At 70.3% G+C, this 15,289-nt stretch overlaps 1 protein-coding gene across 1 annotated transcript in view; it reads left to right on the top strand.

Annotated features, from left to right (window-relative positions):
- The window catches only part of LOC142051185 (filamin-A-like), a gene marked incomplete at its 3' end in the record, with an annotated part of 28,058 nt that extends 13,244 nt beyond the window's left edge, over positions 1-14,814 (top strand). Inside the window, 22 exon segments of the mRNA XM_075080364.1 lie at positions 622-782; positions 861-1,031; positions 1,502-1,625; positions 1,699-1,855; positions 1,935-2,124; positions 2,393-2,416; positions 3,139-3,386; positions 4,308-4,410; positions 4,744-4,884; positions 5,020-5,148; positions 5,243-5,416; positions 5,590-5,751; positions 5,837-6,040; positions 6,114-6,266; positions 6,691-6,813; positions 7,508-7,774; positions 8,408-8,545; positions 8,632-8,747; positions 10,706-10,838; positions 11,743-11,919; positions 14,597-14,752; positions 14,755-14,814. Of these exon segments, the coding sequence (XP_074936465.1) occupies positions 622-782; positions 861-1,031; positions 1,502-1,625; positions 1,699-1,855; positions 1,935-2,124; positions 2,393-2,416; positions 3,139-3,386; positions 4,308-4,410; positions 4,744-4,884; positions 5,020-5,148; positions 5,243-5,416; positions 5,590-5,751; positions 5,837-6,040; positions 6,114-6,266; positions 6,691-6,813; positions 7,508-7,774; positions 8,408-8,545; positions 8,632-8,747; positions 10,706-10,838; positions 11,743-11,919; positions 14,597-14,752; positions 14,755-14,814 (3,311 nt within the window).
- Positions 14,815-15,289: the final 475 nt, after the last annotated feature.

Raw genomic sequence — 15,289 nt, 5'->3', positions numbered from 1 at the left:
CCCTGTACCCCAAACCCCCCTCCCTGATGGCCCCCCTGCCCCGCTCCCCTCCTGTACCCCAAGTCTTCCGCCCAGCGCCCCTGAAATACATCCTGGGTGCCCCAGCTCTGCCCGTAGGTGCCTTACGTACACTCTCCCAGCCTGAACCCTTCTCCCAGTGTGCCCTGAAAGAGCCCCGCACCCCAAATCCTTTCCTGTACCCCAAATCCTTTCCCTGTCATCCCCTGAATCGTTCCCTCTACCCCAAATCCTTAAATCCTTTCCCCAGCGTCCCCCAAATCCTTTCCCCAGCATCCCCCAAATCCTTTCCCTGTACCCCAGATCCTTTGCCCGTCATCCCCTGAATCGTTCCCTCTACCCCAAATCCTTTCCCCACGCCCCAAATCCTTTCCCCAGCATCGCCCCAAATCCATTCCCTGCACCCCAAATCCATCTCCTGGCATCCCCTAATCACTCCCCACCCCAAATCTCTTCACACCCTGGGTCTTTCTCCTCCTGGCCCCCCGAAGCATCCCTGTACTCTGAGGGCTCCCCCCGAGTCCCCCCGGGACCATCAGGCCCCCCGCTGGGGCCGGGGGCTCGGGGGTGCCCCAGCTGAGCCCCCTGCTCCCCCCGCCGCAGGGGTGCCGGCACGGGGGGCCTGGGCCTGGCGGTGGAGGGTCCCTCGGAGGCCAAGATGTCGTGCACCGACAACAAGGACGGGAGCTGCTCGGTGGAGTACGTCCCCTACGAGCCGGGCACCTACAGCCTCAACGTCACCTACGGTGGCCACCAGGTCCCCGGTGAGCACCGCGGGGGTCCCGGGGGGGGCTCCGGGAGCCGCATGCCCCCCAGCTCATGCGTCCCCCTGCCCCGTGCAGGGAGCCCCTTCAAGGTGCCGGTGACGGACGTGGTGGACTCGTCCAAGGTGAAGTGCGCGGGGCCGGGGCTGACGCCGGGCGTGGTGCGCGCCAACGTGCCCCAGACCTTCACCGTCGACACCAGCAAGGCCGGCGTCGCCCCCCTGGACGTTAAGGTTCAGGGTCCCAAAGGTCAGTGGGGGCTCGGGGTGCCCCTGCTTTGGGGCTGGGGGTGTTCGGGGTGCCCCTGGCCCCAGGGAGACGGGGGCGTTTGCTATAAAGGGTGCCCTATGGGTGCTGCGTTGCCTCAGGGTGGTAGTGGCGGAGGTCCCGGTGCACCCCTCGGGGTGCCCTCTGGGGTCTCGGGGTACCCTGTGGGGCCTCAAAGCGCCCCTGGGAAGCCTTAGTGCACCCGTGGGGTCCCGTGGGCTCTTTGGGGGTCCCGTGGGCCATTACAGGGAGTCTTGGGGCACTTTATGGGACGTTACAGGGTCTCGGGGTGCCCCGCGGGGCTCAGTGGGTGTCTCGGGGGTGCAGTAGAGGGGTTTCGGGGCACCCTGTAGGGTCCCGGGGTGTCGCATAGGGTGCCGAGGGGAGTGTTGGGGCACGCCGTGGTGTTTGGGGGTGCTCTGGGGCGCCCTGACGCCCCCCGGCGCCCCCAGGCGTGGTGGAGCCCGTGGACGTGGCAGACAACGGGGACGGGACGCAGCGCGTCAGCTACGTCCCCTCCCGCGAGGGGCCCTACAGCATCTCGGTGCGCTACGGTGACGAGGAGGTGCCCCGCAGGTGAGGCGGGGGCGCTTCGGGGGGCCGGGGCGCTTTGGGGGGCCGCTCTGACGCCCCCCCTCGTCTCCCGCAGCCCCTTCAAGGTGAAGGCGCTGCCCACGCACGACGCCAGCAAGGTGAAGGCGAGCGGCCCCGGGCTCAACACGACGGGGGTCCCGGCCAGCCTCCCCGTGGAGTTCACCATCGACGCCAAGGACGCCGGCGAGGGGCTGCTGGCCGTCCAGATCACGGTGGGCACCGGGCGGGGGGCGGGCGGGGGTCCGGCAGCGGGGGAGGACAGCCCAGCGACGTGCCCCCGCGTCCCCGCAGGACCCCGAGGGCAAACCCAAGAAGGCGACGATCCGGGACAACCAGGACGGCACCTACACGGTGTCGTACGTCCCCGACATGACGGGGCGCTACACCATCCTCATCAAGTACGGCGGCGACGAGATCCCCTACTCGCCCTACCGCATCCGCGCTGTGCCCGCCGGCGACGCCAGCAAGTGCACCGTCACCGGTGAGCGGCGCCGGGCGGGGCGGGGCGGGGGCACCACGCACCACGGGGCACCCACCGCCCGCCCAGCCGCTTCCAGCCGAGGCACCGCGGGGCTGGGGTGGGGGGTGGGGTGGGGGGGCGGGGGTGGGCGGGGCGGGGGGCACGGGGGGGGGGGGGGGGTCCTCACACCCGTGTGTCTCACTGGATTTCTTGCTTCTCTGCCCACCCCCCGTCCCCCCCCCCCCCCACGCCCCCCCGTCCCCCCACCCCTCTCTCGCCCACGCTGTAGTCTCCATCGGAGGTCACGGCTTAGGTAAGCTCACGGCATGGCTCGCTTGGCGTCGGGGCGCATGCGTGACCCCCTCCCCGCACCCCAGAGTCCCCCCGCCCCGCGGACGAGCGGGGCCTCCCCCGCCGTGCCCTGAAGGAGGGTCTGGTTCCGGGGGACCCTCAGCCTCCTTTCATATGGGGGCACCCCAGGTTCTCCTCACGGTATGGGGGGGGCCCCTGGCCTCATTTAGCAATGAGGGGCCCCCCCCAGACCTGACCGCACACCTGGGTGCCCCCGGGCCTCGTTGAACAATTAGGGGTCTTTCTGGGTTGGGGGGGTCCCTACCTGGTTCAACATGGGGGGACCCTCTTTGCTCCTGCCCTACTTCTGGGGCATCCCCCGAACCTCGTTAAATGGAGGGGTGGGGGCGGCTCCTTGCAGCGCTTTGGGGGGGTCCCTGACTGGCACTGTTGTAGCTGGGGACCCCCTCCATCGCTGGGCGCTCCCCCACCCCACGCAGGGCAGCGAGCTGGGGGTCCCTGGCGTCAGGGGGTGCCTGGCAAGGTCACCTCCAGGGTCGGGGATGCGGGGTCCGTGCCTCGATAACGCTTAATCACCCCCTCCCCATGGCACGGACCGGGGTGCGGCCCCGGCTTCGGGGGCCCTCCGGCCGTCCCGGGGGGCGCGCGGCCCCCCGCGGGGCTGGTTCGGGGGCGCCCCGGCCCCCGGCAGGGGCGGGCAGTGACACCCCCGGCCCCCGGCAGGGGCGGGCATCGGCCCCACCATCCAGATCGGGGAGGAGACGGTGATCACGGTGGACGCCAAGGCGGCGGGCAAGGGCAAGGTGACCTGCACCGTCTGCACGCCCGACGGCTCCGAGGTGGACGTGGACGTGGTGGAGAACGCCGACGGCACCTTCGACATCTTCTACACCGCGCCCCAGCCCGGCAAGTACGTCATCTGCGTGCGCTTCGGCGGCGAGCACATCCCCAACAGCCCCTTCCAGGTCATGGTGAGTGTGCGCCGGCGAGGGGCGGCGGGCGAGGGGCGTGCGAGGCGGGCGAGGGGCATCAGGCAGGCACTGCGTTGTGCAAGGCGGGCAGCGTGTGCGAGGAGCGTGCAAGGCGGGCAGCGTGCAGGCGGGCACTGTGTGAGGCGTGCAAGGTGGGCAGCGTGTGCGAGGAGTGCGCGAGGAGCGTGCGAGGAGCGTGCAAGGTGGGCAGCGTGCAGGCGGGCGTTGTGCAGGGTGAGCAGGGCGGGCAGCGTGTGCGAGGAGCGTGCAAGGAGTGTGCAAGGCGGGCGTTGTGCAAGGTGGGCAGGGCGGGCAGCGTGTGCGAGGAGCGTGCAAGGAGTGTGCAAGGCAGGCGTTGTGCAAGGTGGGCAGGGCGGGCAGCGTGTGCGAGGAGCGTGCAAGGCGGGCAGCGTGCAGGCAGGTGTTGTGCAAGGCGGGCAGGGCGGGCAGCGTGTGCAAGGAGTGTGCAAGGCGGGCAGCATTCAGGCGGGCACTGTGTGAGGCGGGCAGGGCGGGCAGCGTGTGCGAGGAGCGTGCGAGGAGCGTGCAAGGCGGGCAGCGTGCAGGCGGGCGTTGTGCAAGGCGGGCAGAGCGGGCAGCGTGTGCGAGGAGTGTGCAAGGAGTGTGCAAGGCGGGCGTTGTGCAAGGTGGGCAGGGCGGGCAGCGTGTGCGAGGAGCGTGCGAGGAGCGTGCAAGGCGGGCAGCGTGCAGGCGGGCGTTGTGCCAAGCCGGCAGCACGCGAGGAGCGTGCGAGGCGGGCGGGGCGCCCGGCGTGCCGAGATAACGGGCGTGGGCAGCGCGCCAGGCATGCGTGGGCGGAGGCGGCGCCGGGACGCACACACGCGGACACACAGACACACGGACACACGGACGCACACCCCCGCCCCGCGCCGGCATCCGCTAACGAGCTCGTTCGCGCAGGCGACCGACCGCCCGCTGCTGGGGGTGAACGGGCTGGACATGGCCGGGCTGCGCCCCTTCGACCTCGTCATCCCCTTCACCATCAAGAAGGGCGAGATCACGGGTGAGGGGGGCGGGCGCCCCAAAACGCCCCTCGCGGGGGGGGGGGTGTCGCCAACACCACCGACCTTCTCCCAGGGGGTCCCCAAAACAGCTGAGCTTCCCCGGCGGGGGTCTTCTGGGTGGGGCGACCAAAACAGCTCAGGTCCCCAAGACCTGTGGGGTCCCTTGTCCTCCTTGAGTCTTCCTGGGGGGTCCCCCCAAGGCAGCCAGGGTCCTCCTAGGGGTCCTGGAGACAAGTGACGCACCCCCGTGGGTCCCCAAGGCAGCCGGGGTCCTCTCGGGGGCCCCCCGGGGTCCCCGGAGCGGGCAGCGGCCCTGACGCAGCCCCCCACAGGGGAGGTGCGGATGCCCTCGGGGAAGGTGGCCAAGCCCGACATCACGGACAACAAGGACGGGACGGTGACGGTGCGCTTCGCCCCCACCGAGGCCGGCCTGCACGAGATGGACATCCGCTACGAGAACATGCACATCCCAGGTGGGGGGCGACGGGGGGCCGGCCCGCACACCGCCGCGCGTCCCTTGTGACGCCCCCGCGGCCGTGGTGGGGGGGGGGGGGGGGGTCTCGGTGCCCCCCCCCCGACGCCCCCCGTCGCCCCCCGCCTCCCACCAGGCAGCCCCCTGCAGTTCTACGTGGACTACGTCAACAGCGGCCACGTCACCGCCTACGGCCCCGGCCTCATCCACGGCACCGTCAACAAGCCGGCCACCTTCACCGTCAACACCAAGGACGCCGGCGAGGGTGAGCCCGTGGGGGGGGTGCGCCGGGCGCCTGGGTCCCCCCCCGGCGGGCGCAGGGTCCCCCCGAACCTCGCGTGTGTGTCCCCCCACCCCAGGGGGGCTGTCGCTGGCCGTGGAGGGCCCCTCCAAGGCGGAGATCAGCTGCACCGACAACCAGGACGGGACGTGCAGCGTCTCCTACCTGCCGGTGCTGCCCGGGGACTACAGCATCGTGGTGAAGTACAACGACAAGCACATCCCGGGGAGCCCCTTCACCGCCCGCATCACCGGTACGGCGCGGCCGGGGCTCGGGGGCGCCCGGAGGGGCTCCGTGTGCTCCCGGGGGGGGCGGGGTAAAGCCCCCAGGGGACCCGAGGCCGTTCCGGGAGTCTCTAGGGAGCGCCTGGGGGAGCCGAGGCGTTTCGGGGCGCCTCCCCGCTGACCCCCGGCCCGGTCCCCGCAGGTGACGACAGCCTGCGCCTGTCCCACCTGAAGGTGGGCGCCTCGGCCGACATCCCCCTGGACATCGGCGAGACGGACCTGAGCCAGCTGACGGCCACCGTCACCGCGCCCTCGGGCCGCAAGGAGCCCTGCCAGCTCAAGCGCCTCCGCAACGGCCACATCGGTGAGGGGGGGCACGCCCGGGGGTCCCCGCGTCCCCCCGCCGCGTCCCCCCCCGCGTCCTGAGGCCGCCGTCCCCGTCCCCGCAGGCATCTCCTTCGTGCCGCAGGAGGTGGGGGAGCACCTGGTGCACATCTCGCGGGGGGGGCAGCCCCTGGCCCGCAGCCCCGTCTCCGTCACCATCAGCCAGGCGGAGCTGGGCGACGCCAGCCGCGTGCGCGTGGCGGGGCCCGGCCTGCGCGAGGGACGCACCTTCGAGCCGGCGCACTTCACCATCGACACCCGCGACGCCGGTACGCCCCCCGTCCCGCGGGAGCTGGGGGGGTGGCCCGGGCGCCGGGGCCCCTGCTGACGCCCCCTCCCCAGGCTACGGCGGGCTGAGCCTCTCCATCGAGGGACCCAGCAAGGTGGACATCACCACCGAGGAGCTGGAGGACGGGACGTGCCGCGTCTCCTACTGCCCCACCGAACCCGGCAACTACATCATCTCCGTCAAATTCGGCGACCAGCACGTCCCCGGTGGGTGCCGGGGCGGGGGGGGGGACGGGGGGCGCTGCCGGAGGGCGCCGGGAGGGCGCTTCGGGGTTGCTGCGGGGAACTGGAGGCGCTGGGAGGGTGTGCTGGGGTAGTTTGCTTACGGGAAGCGCTGGGAGAGCGTGCTGGAAGGGAACTCGGGTTACCGGGGGGGATGGAGGAGCACTGGGAGGGTGTGGGGGGGGGGGAAATCGGAGGGCCGGGGGGGGGTTACTGGGGGCACTGGGAGGGCATACTGGGGCAGTTTGGGTTCTCGGGAGCAGAGCGGGAGGACGCTGGGCGCTCTCAGCAGTGCTGGGGGTACTGGGACAGTTTGGGGTGCAGTGGGACCAGGAGAGGATTAGGGGGGGGGTTGGGTTGGGGGGTCCCTGGGCCCAGGGCGGCTCATGTGACACCCCGCCCCCCGCAGGGAGCCCCTTCTCGGTGAAGGTGACGGGCGAGGGGCGGGTGAAGGAGAGCATCACGCGCCGGCGCCGCGCCCCCCCCGAGGCCAGCGTGGGCACCGCCTGCGACCTCAGCCTCAAGATGCCAGGTGAGCGGGGACGGGGGGCCCTAAGCGTCCTGGGAGGGGGTCCCCTGAGTGTTCCTGGGGGTCCCTGAGCATCCAGGGGGGACTCAGCAAGCCCCGGGGGAGTCCCTGAGTGTCCCTGGGGTCCCCAAGTGTTCCTGAAGGATCCCAGTGACCCCCTAAGGGCTCCCCGGTGGCCCGGAGAGCTCAGCATGCACCATGGGATCCCTGAGGGTCCCTGGGGAGGTTCCTGAGGGGCCTGGGAGGCTGTGGGGCAGTTGGGGGGGACCCCAGGGACCTGGGGGGTGGGAGAGGGTCTGTGGTCTCCCCTGGGACACGCCGAGGGTGCTCTGGAGGCTCCTACGGAGATGTTGGGGTCCCAGCGGCTGGCTGGGGGCACAGCCCACAGGTCTACGGGGTCCCTAGAAACCCGTGAGGGACCCCAAGGACGCACAGGGGGACCCCTGGGACAAAGAGGGTCCCCCAGGGACCCAGTGGGGTGGGGTGTGGGGATGCAGTGAAGGACCCCAGGGACCCAGTGGGGCAGGGTGGGGATCCAGGGAGGGACCCCAGGGACAAAGAAGGTCCCCCAGGGACCCAGTGGGGCGGGGTGGGGATGCAGGGAGGGGCCCTGGGCCCTCTCCTGGCACGGGAGGGTCCGCGGGGTGCTGTGGGGGGACCCCAGGCCCCCCGTGACCCCCTGCCCCGTTGCTGGCAGAGCTGAGCGCCCACGAGGTGACGGCGGTGGTGACGGGCCCCTCGGGGCAGGCGGTGGCGGCGCAGGTGGTGGAGGGCGACGGCGGCGCCTACAGCATCCGCTTCGTGCCGGCCGAGACCGGCGTCCACTCGGTCAGCGTCAAGGACCGGGGCCAGCACGTCCCCGGCAGCCCCTTCCAGTTCACCGTGGGGCCCATGGGCGAGGGTGGCGCACACAAGGTCCGCGCCGGGGGGCCCGGCCTCGAGCGTGCCGAGGCCGGCGTGCCAGGTGAGCGGGGGCACCCCAAAACCTGCCCGGGACCCCTCCCCGGGGCTCTGCTACCCCGTTATTGCCCCTGAACTGCTTGGGGCATCCCAAAATGTATGCCCACCCCTGCTGGGGCACCCCAAAACTCAGCCAGGGACCCTGAACCTGCCTGGGGGGCACCCCAAAGCCCACTCAGGGCTCCCCCCCAACCCACCTCGAGTCTGCCTGGGGCTCCTGAGTCTGCACTAGACTCCCTGATCCTTCACGGGGCTCCCCAAATCCATCTAGGGCTCCCCAAAACCCATGGGGGGGCTCCCCAAAAGCCATAAGGGGCTCCCCAAACCCATCTGGGGCTCCCCAAAACCCATCTGGGGCTCCCCAAAACCCATAAGGGGCTCCCCAAATGCATCTAGGGCTCCCCAAATCCAAACTGAGGCTCCCCAAAACTCATAGGGGGCTCCCCAAATCCTAACTGGGGCTCCCAAACCCCACCCAGAGCTCCCCAAAACCCGCTGGAGGTCCCCCAAATCCAGCCCCCTGGCTCCTGAACTGGCCCCAGGTCCCTCAAAGTGGCCCAGCTGGGGAGTGGAGGGGCAGTGAAGGGGGTCGGGCCTTTGGGGAGCCCTGACGCCCCCTCCCCGCTGCCCCCCCCAGCCGAGTTCAGCATCTGGACGCGGGAGGCGGGCGCCGGGGGCCTCTCCATCGCCGTCGAGGGGCCCAGCAAGGCCGAGATCGCCTTCGAGGACCGCAAGGACGGGTCCTGCGGCGTCTCCTACGTCGTCCAGGAGCCCGGTACGGGGCCAAGGGGTGCTCGGGGGGGGGGGGGGGGGCCGGGGAGGGGCGGGGACCCCCACCCTGACGCCGCCACCTCCCCACAGGTGACTACGAGGTGTCGGTGAAGTTCAACGAGGAGCACATCCCCGAGAGCCCCTTCGTGGTGACGGCCGCCGCCCCCTGCGACGCCGCCCGCCGCCTCACTGTTTCTAGCCTTCAGGTGAGGCACCGGGAGAAACCCCCCCCCTCGCACCCCCCGGCTGGGCTCGGGACGGCCACAGGGCAGGGGGGCAGGGCCGGGGGTAGCTGCAGGGGGCTGCAGTGGGGTTCTGGGGTGTCTGCGGAGGGTCAGGGCAGCCCTGGAGGGGCTGCAGCAGGGTCCTGGGGTGTCTGCGGAGGGTCAGGGCAGCCCTGGAGGGGCTGCAGTGGGGTTTTTGGGGTGCCTGTGAGGCCAGCGCACCCCCAGGGCAGCTTTAGTGGGGGTTGGGGGGGTGATAGCCTTCGGGGGGCTCTGATGAGGTTTGGAGGTGTTCAGGGGGCCGGCCTGTCTTTAAGAGAGCTTCAGAGGCGTTTGGGGTGGCTCGGGGGTCTGCAGCCAGGTTTGGGGGCTCCGTAGCTGCAGCCAGGTTTGGGGGTACTCCGTAGCCAGGTTTGGGGGGGCTCCATAGCCAGGTTTGGGGGGGCTCTGTAGCTGCAGCCAGGCTTGGGGGGGCTCCGCAGCCACAGCCAGGTTTGGGGGTCTCCATAGTCGCAGCCAGGTTTGGGGGACTCCGTAGCCAGGTTTGGGGGAGACTCTGTAGCCACAGCCAGGTTTGGGGGACTCCGTAGCCAGGTTTGGGGGGGCTCTGTAGCCACAGCCAGGTTTGGGGGCTCTGTAGCTGCAGCCAGGTTTGGGGGGGCTCTGTAGCCGCAGCCAGGTTTGGGGGGGCTCTGTAGCCACAGCCAGGTTTGGGGGACTCCGTAGCCAGGTTTGGGGGACTCCGTAGCCAGGTTTGGGGGGGGCTCTGTAGCCACAGCCAGGTTTGGGGGCTCTGTAGCTGCAGCCAGGTTTGGGGGGGCTCCGTAGCCACAGCCAGGCTTGGGGGGGCTCCGCAGCCACAGCCAGGTTTGGGGGTCTCCATAGTCGCAGCCAGGTTTGGGGGGGCTCCGCAGCCAGGTTTGGGGGGCTCTGTAGCCACAGCCAGGTTTGGGGGTCCCTGCGCGGCCCCACAGCCTGCCTCCCCCCAGCCGAGGGGGTTCCCGGGGGTCCTTCTCTCGTGTCTCTTTTAAAGGCTATTAACAGCCCCGCCGCCCCCCGTGGGCGGCCCCGGGCCCGGAGGGGCCTTAGCGGGAGAGAGCGGCCCCCCAAGACCCCCCAAATCCCGGGGACGCCCGGGGCCCCCCGCTCTCTCCCGTTAAGCTCCCCGGCCCCACCAGGTAAGTGGGGCATGGTGGGGGGCTCCCCTGACACCCCCAAATCCCTCCCTGCCCCCAGGGAGACCCCCATCCCTGCCGCCCCCTGCCCGGGGCGGGGCTTTCCAGCACCCCCAAACCTGTGGGGGACCCCTGAATCCGGGGGGGTTGGTGTAACGCCTTGCCCCACAGCGGGGGGTCTGGGGGGGCTGCCCTGCTCCCTCGTTTGGGGTTCGGGTCTCCCTGGGGCCGTTTGGGATTTCTCCCTCCTCAGGGGGGATTTGGGGGTGCAAGGTCCCCCCCGGGTTGTTTGGGGGGTAAATCCCCCCATGGGTTATCTGGGCTGAGGGTTTGGGGGTGCTGATCCCCCCCAGGGGTTTTGGGGTGATGATTTGGGGGTGTCACCCCCCGGGATTAGGGTTTTGGGGAGTCAATCTCCCCCGAAGTTATCTGGGGGTTAATCCCCCCAGTGTTATTTTTTGGGGGTATCAACCCCCGGGTTTATTTGCGGTGAGGGTTTGGGGTGTTGACCCCCCCCCGGGATTATTTGGGGTGCAGTTTTGCCACGCAAATGTCCCCCCGGGGGATTTTGGGGTGCAGGACCCCCCGCCCCCACCTGGGGGCATTAAGCCCCCTGCATCCGCACAGGGTGGGATTTGGGTGTCTGAGGGCGGGGCTGGGTGTGTGTCCCCCGTTGGGGTCCCTCCCCGCGGTTTGGGGGTCCCTCCCCCCAGGTTGGGGTCCCCCCCGCTGGGGGTCCCCCCCGCTGACGGTCTGTGCCCCCAGGAGTCCGGGCTGAAGGTGCACCAGCCGGCCTCCTTCGCCGTCAGCCTCAACGGGGCGCAGGGGGTGCTGGACGCCAAGGTGCACAGCCCCTCGGGGGCGCTCGAGGAGTGCCACATCACCGAGGTCACCGAAGGTGAGGGGACCCCCCGCCGCGCCCCGAGACCCCCGCCGAGGCCGCCCGCGCCGGCTCCTGCCGCCGCCCGAGCTCCTCCCGGCTGGCGGGGGGGGGGGGGGTGGAGCAAACGCTGCGGGGGCTGGGGAGGCTTTTGGGTTCCCCCCTTTGGGGTGCTCCCCCTTTTGGGTCCCCCCCACTTTTGGGGGGCTCCCCTAGCCCTCTTGGCTCGGTTTTAGGGTACCTGGGAGGCTGCAGAGCCCCCCCCTTGGCCCCAGTGGCGGGTGTTTTGGGGTGCCCTGGCTGACCGCTCCCACCCACTTTTAGATACACCCGCCCCCCCCCCCCCCCCAGTGTGGGGGTGCTGGGGGGCTTGGGGGGAGCCTGGGGGGGTTTCGGGGTGCCCTGTGGACCCCGTTGAGGGTCATGTCTCACAAGGTAGGTGTTGGGGGGAGGGGTGTTGCAGGGTTTGTGGGGTCTCAGAGGGGTCCTGTGGGGCTTGTATGGCCCCCGTGGGTTTTGGGGGATCCCTGTGGGGGGTTTGGGGGTCCCCATAAGGTTTTTGGGGGCCCCCATAAGATTTTGGGGGGTCCCCGTTGGGTTTTTGGGTCTCAATGTGTTTTTTGGAGTGCCCGTGGGGTGCGCGAGGCCCCCGTGGGGTGCATGAGGCCCCCATCGGGTGTGCAGGACCCCCGTGGGGCTGGGGAGGGGGCTCCACGGCGCGTCTGGGGGCGGGGGCGTGCGCGGGGTTTGGGGGTCCCTGTGGGTTTGCGGGGACCCCTATGAGACGTTCGGGGGTCCCCGCGGGGTTTGGGGGCCCGTTGGGTGCACAGGGCCCCCCGTGGGGCTGGGGGAGGGGGCTCCGCGGCGGGGGCGCGTGGGGTCGGGGTCCCCCGCGGGCGCCCCAGTGACCCCCCGCCCCCAGACAAGTACGCGGTGCGGTTCATCCCGCGGGAGAACGGCGTCTACTCCATCGACGTCAAGTTCGAGGGCTCCCACATCCCCGGCAGCCCCTTCAAGGTGCGCGTGGGGGAGCCGGGGCAGGCGGGGGACCCCGGCCTCGTCTCCGCCTACGGGCCCGGCCTCGAGGGGGGCACCACAGGTACGGGGGCGCCCCTGGCGGCGGGGGGGGGCCTTGGCGGGGCCTCAGAGGGGACTCGAGGGCATTCGCAGGGCCTCTGTGGGGTCTTGGGGAGCCCTTCGGGGGTCTCGGGGGGCCTCTACTGGGTCCTGGGTAGCTGTTAAGGGGGTCTTGGGGGGGCCTTTGTGGGGCTTAAGGGACTCAAGGGCATTCGGGGGGGCCTCTGTAGGGTCTTGGGGAGCCCTTGGGGGGCCTCTATGGGGTCTTGGGGGCCCTTATGGGGCCTTAAGGGACTCGAGGGCATTCGGGGGGGCCTCTGTGGAGTCTTGGGGGGCGTCTATGGGGTCTTGGGGGGCCTTAGGGAACTCGAGGGCATTCGGGGGGCCTCTGTGGGGTCTTGGGGAGCCCTTATGGGGCCTTAGGGGACTCGAGGGCATTCGGGGGGGCCTCTGTGGGGTCTTGGGGAGCCCTTGCCTGGGGCCTCTATGGGGTCTTGGGGGGCCCTTATGGGGCATTAAGGGACTCGAGGGCATTCGGGGGGGCCTCTGTAGGGTCTTGGGGAGCCCTTGGGGGCCTCTATGGGGTCTTGGGGGGCCCTTAGGGGGCCTTAAGGGACTCGAGGGCATTTGGGGGGCCTCTGTAGGGTCTTGGGGAGCCCTTGGGGGGCCTCTATGGGGTCTTGGGGGGCTCTTATGGGGCCTTAAGGGACTCGAGGGCATTCGGGGGGGCCTCTGTAGGGTCTTGGGGGGCCTCTATGGGGTCTTGGGGGGCCCTTAGGGGGCCTTAAGGGACTCGAGGGCATTCGGGGGGGCCTCTGTGGGGTCTTGGGGGGCCTCTATGGGGTCTTGGGGGGCCTTAGGGAACTCGAGGGCATTCGGGGGGGCCTCTGTAGGGTCTTGGGGAGCCCTTATGGGGCCTTAGGGGACTCCAGGGCATTCAGGGGGGCCTCTGTGGGGTCTTGGGGAGCCCTTCGGGGGTCTCGGGGGGCCTCTACTGGGTCCTGGGTAGCTGTTAAGGGGGTCTTGGGGGGGCCTTTGTGGGGCCTTAAGGGACTCTAGGGCATTCGGGGGCCCTCTGTGGGGTCTTGGGGGGCCCTTATGGGGCCTTAAGGGACTCGAGGGCATTCGGGGGGGCCTCTGTGGGGTCTTGGGGAGCCCTTGGGGCCTCTATGGGGTCTTGGGGGGCCCTTAGGGGGCCTTAAGGGACTCGAGGGCATTCGGGGGGGCCTCTGTAGGGTCTTGGGGAGCCCTTGGGGGCCTCTATGGGGTCTTGGGGGGCCCTTTGGGGCCTTAAGGGACTCGAGGGCATTCGGGGGGCCTCTGTAGGGTCTTGGGGAGCCCTTGGGGGGCCTCTATGGGGTCTTGGGGGGCCCTTAGGGGCCTTAAGGGACTCGAGGGCATTCGGGGGGGCCTCTGTAGGGTCTTGGGGGGCCTCTATGGGGTCTTGGGGGGCCCTTAGGGGGCCTTAAGGGACTCGAGGGCATTCGGGGGGGCCTCTGTGGGGTCTTGGGGGGCCTCTATGGGGTCTTGGGGGGCCTTAGGGAACTCGAGGGCATTCGGGGGGGCCTCTGTAGGGTCTTGGGGAGCCCTTATGGGGCCTTAGGGGACTCCAGGGCATTCAGGGGGGCCTCTGTGGGTCTTGGGAGCCCTTTGGGGGTCTCGGGGGGCCTCTACTGGGTCCTGGGTAGCTGTTAAGGGGGTCTTGGGGGGGCCTTTGTGGGCCTTAAGGGACTCAAGGGCATTCGGGGGGGCCTCTGTAGGTCTTGGGGAGCCCTTGGGGGGCCTCTATGGGGTCTTGGGGGGCCCTTAGGGGGCCTTAAGGGACTCGAGGGCATTCGGGGGGGCCTCTGTGGGGTCTTGGGGGGCGTCTATGGGGTCTTGGGGGGCCTTAGGGAACTCGAGGGCATTCAGGGGGCCTCTGTGGGGTCTTGGGGAGCCCTTTGGGGTCTCGGGGGGCCTCTACTGGGTCCTGGGTAGCTGTTAGGGGGTCTTGGGGGGGCCTTTGTGGGGCCTTAAGGGACTCAAGGGCATTCGGGGGGGCCTCTGTAGGGTCTTGGGGAGCCCTTGGGGGGCCTCTATGGGGTCTTGGGGGGCCCTTAGGGGCCTTAAGGGACTCGAGGGCATTCGGGGGGGCCTCTGTGGGGTCTTGGGGGGCGTCTATGGGTCTTGGGGGGCCTTAGGGAACTCGAGGGCATTCGGGGGGGCCTCTGTGGGTCTTGGGGAGCCCTTTGGGGTCTCGGGGGGCCTCTACTGGGTCCTGGGTAGCTGTTAAGGGGGTCTTGGGGGGGCCTTATGGGGCCTTAGGGGACTCCAGGGGATTTGGTGGGCCTCTATGGGATCTTGGGGTGACCCTTGTGTGGTCTTGGGGAGCCCTTATGGGGTCTCGGGGGCCTCTATGGGGTTCTGGGGATCCCTTTGGGGTCTTGGGGGAGCCTTTGTGGACCTTAGGGGACTCCGGGGGATTCGAAGGGGTTCTATGGGGTCGTGTGGGGCTGAACAGAGAGTTGCGGGGGGCTTCTTGGGTGACCCCACGGATCTGGGGCATCTGGGGGCTCATGGTGGGAGGCTCTGAGGGGGAGGGTCCCCGGGGTCTGTCCCCATGGAGGGGGGCGCTCCCCCATCGCGGGGGGGGGGGGGCGCTGCCCCACTGGGGGTCTCTCCCCCACGGCGGGGCGCTGAGGCGGGGCGCGTTGGCGCAGGCTCGCCGGCGGAGTTCGTGGTGAACACGGCGCGGGCGGGCCCCGGCGCGCTGGCCGTCACCATCGACGGCCCCTCCAAGGTGAAGATGGAGTGCCGGGAGTGCGCCGAGGGCTACCGCGTCACCTACACCCCGCTGGCGCCCGGCAGCTACCTCATCGCATCAAGTTCGGGGGGCCCCACCACATCGCCGGCAGCCCCTTCAAGGCCAAGATCACCGGTGGGGGCGGGGGCCGCGCGGGCTGGGGGGCTGCAGGGGGGTTATGGGGGGCTTGGGGGGCTGCAGGGAGGGTTATGGGGGGGACTTGGGGGCTGTAGGGAGGGTTATGGGGGGGCTTGGAGGGCTGCAGGGAGGGTTATGGGGGGCTTGGGGGCTGCAGGGAGGGTTATGGGGGGACTTGGGGGGCTGCAGGGAGGGTTATGGGGGGACTTGGGGGCTGCAGGGAGGGTTAATGGGGGGGCTTGGAGGGCTGCAGGGAGGGTTATGGGGGGCTTGGGGGCTGCAGGGAGGGTTATGGGGGGACTTGGGGGCTGCAGGGAGGGTTATGGGAGGACTTGGGGTCTGTAGGGAGGGTTATGTGGGGCTGGGGGGCTGCAGGGGGGTTATGGGGGGCTTGGGGGGCTGCAGGGAGGGTTATGGGGGGGTCTTGGGGGCTGCAGGGATGGTTATGGGGGGGCTTGGGGGCTGCAGGGAG

The sequence above is a fragment of the Phalacrocorax aristotelis genome, unplaced genomic scaffold (genome assembly GCF_949628215.1).
Source record: "Phalacrocorax aristotelis unplaced genomic scaffold, bGulAri2.1 scaffold_316, whole genome shotgun sequence".
NCBI classification, from domain to species: domain Eukaryota; kingdom Metazoa; phylum Chordata; class Aves; order Suliformes; family Phalacrocoracidae; genus Phalacrocorax; species Phalacrocorax aristotelis.
This window is presented reverse-complemented; position numbering and strand designations above follow the sequence as displayed.